Source organism: Protomyctophum parallelum, assembly GCF_964188405.1.
Source record: "Protomyctophum parallelum genome assembly, chromosome: 6".
NCBI classification, from domain to species: domain Eukaryota; kingdom Metazoa; phylum Chordata; class Actinopteri; order Myctophiformes; family Myctophidae; genus Protomyctophum; species Protomyctophum parallelum.
Window position 1 is genome coordinate 32,329,879 of NC_139701.1, and position 2,500 is coordinate 32,332,378.

The 2,500-nt window shown below is 42.9% G+C and overlaps 1 protein-coding gene across 6 annotated transcripts in view; it reads right to left on the minus strand.

The window, feature by feature from the left end:
- The window catches only part of pik3r3b (phosphoinositide-3-kinase, regulatory subunit 3b (gamma)), a 242,143-nt gene that overhangs the window by 13,631 nt on the left and 226,012 nt on the right, over window positions 1-2,500 (minus strand). The window contains exon 1 of one of the 6 annotated variants that reach the window (XM_083767913.1): window positions 1,517-2,036. The exons of the other annotated variants lie outside the window; for them this stretch is intronic. Coding sequence (XP_083624039.1) covers window positions 1,517-1,721 — 205 coding nt within the window. The 5' untranslated portion in view covers window positions 1,722-2,036. Of the gene's footprint in view, window positions 1-1,516; window positions 2,037-2,500 lie in introns of those variants that run through there. 6 annotated transcript variants of the gene reach the window in all.

The following is a 2,500-nucleotide window of genomic DNA, read 5'->3' on the forward strand; positions in this document are numbered from 1 at the left end:
GAGAGAGAGAGAGAGAGAGAGAGAGAGAGAGAGAGAGAGAGAGAGAGACAATAGGAGTAGGAGAGAGAACAGAGCAGAGGAGTGAGCAGAAGAGGAGAAAGCAGATGGAGAGATTTTGTTTTAGCCTGGAGGAAACGGTGGAAGTTGACTTTTGCAGAAACCGAAAGGGTTCCAGATATCGCAACAACCCACTTCACTGCACGATACTGTAGATAGCTAATTTCCATTCATGTTATGCGATCCGCAACATGTTCAAGATCGGGATAATTAACAGGCTTGTTCCTGTTGTATTATTAAGGGCATAGAGCAGATTTAGATGGAGGTGAACAAAAAATAAATAGCTACCGGCAAATTCTATTAAACAGCGCCTCCTCTCAACGTCCCAGATCTGCGCCATCCATTCAATCCACCAAGAGAAAGGGGGTGGGAGTCAAATGACACTTGCACGATTTACAGAGCCAGAGGAATGAATGAATGAATGAAATAGGCTACAGTTTACATGCCGGTTTACATGACAGTTGTCTAGAAAAAGAGGTAAAAGCTTAAAATGCTCGCATGTTGTCTATAGATTCAACAGACGGATATTTCCAAGTCTTTCACGATTCAGATCTTTCGTTCTCTTTCCCATCCCCCATAGCATTTCTTCACCGGTCTGAATTGGACTATTTCGGACAATCGGGACATTTTTCAAATAGCGTATTACATTATAAGTAGCCGAGTAACAAAGGATGTGTATGCTTGTAGTATTTTACATTTAAGTTTAGATTTAAATAACAAACGAGACCACAGCCGTTTACATTAGGCAGTCTGCACTGTCTGCAGAGTAGACACACGATGTTTTTTTTTAATTATAGCCTAAATACTTAACTAAAAATAACCGTTTTACATAATACCACACCACATCCCCTATGTTGCGATTATATCGGGTGGTAGAGAAGGGATGTCAGTTTGATCCGAGACTAGATGAGACCATTATAGTCTCCAGATGAGATTGCCTGCCTGTCTGTGTCACTGCAGCTTTGCAAAGCCTTGCGCAGATAGCACTATATGCACTGGACACAAAGGTCTGCATCAAGTGCTTTTATTCTGCAACGAGGGAAACATCGGAGATAAATAATGTTTAACAGCGCTTTTTATGTCTTCCGACACGTTGTGACAATTAAGTAGGCCTATCTGACACTGTCATCGGTGTTATAGCCGTAGAAAGACTAATGAAAACGTTTTTGAACGTAGCTGCTATAACAGTGCATAATAAAGTTAGACTACAATGCGGCACATAAACGAGCTTTTAAATCACAAGCAAAACCGAAACATCGCGGGCTACACCGCGAATTTGCTAAAGCTTTAAAACTTTAAGGAGACCAGAATAGAGTTTTATTCTCAGTTCTTCAATATTGACTGACATGCATATATAGCACTGCTGGGGATGTGCGCATCAAAGTTGAACCAATATTTTATAGTATTCAAATCTATAATGACATTCTATCAGTCAGTCAGTGTCAGTGACATGTCCTACCTGGTGGTTGGTCCATTTCAATATAAAATATCAGCTCTGTGGAGTAGGGCATCATCACATCTCTCCAGTCATCTTCCTCTTTTTCCGTCGTCCAAACTGTATTATACATTATTTTCACTTCTAACTTAACAAGCGACAGCCGTTTCAAGAAATGATTATTACAAAAGACGCGCAAAGACAGATGAAAACGACAAAAAAGACGCATATAAAACACTTGGTCGGATAACCCCCCTATGTTCTTCTATCTATCTCATTGGAAGTGTCCGTACAGTCAGTAACGTTATCTGAATTCCTGCTTCAGACTGGAATAAATAGATAGCAAGCGACTCTGTACAACAACAAGCACCAGGCTTCGGCTGCTCCCTCCGGCATAATAATAGGACTTCACGCTCTTCATGAAGGCCTATAAAAATGTTCTAACAGTCGCGCAGAGCAGAAAGTAGATGCCAGCTCTACATTTCAGTCCGTTGTTCTTCTTCCACCAGCTACCGGCTGCAGGCTTCATTTTAATAACTACACTCTCAGAGAGGCAGAGCGTTTCACATCACCTCGGAACGAACCACCAGCGCTCAGACTCGAGGGGGAGGGAGCAGCCGTGCTCCAACCATGACGCACGGGGAAAATTAAAACGTAAAACGTGGACGCGTGCGCCTGCCCTGCAGTCAGAGCTCGGGTCTGAAAACAATCACAGATCACACCGTGTTTGCAAAAGAGAGCCCTCGTACAAAATCACACCTGAGCCGAGATAAAAGTAGTTTTGCGGCTTTTCTTTGAAACGGTTGCTGACATCATATGTGCTGTCCCCTGTTGTTACAGGCACAGTTGGTACGCGCCGGCGGGGAGAGCTGCTGATGCAGTGCGCATACTCAGGACAGATTTTTAAGCCAATAGGAAAATTACCTTGACTTCAAACTCTGAAGTCAAATTGTGTGGTTTTCCTACCTCTCTCTGTACTGTAGCCCTGGCTCCAACTAACAGCTAGTC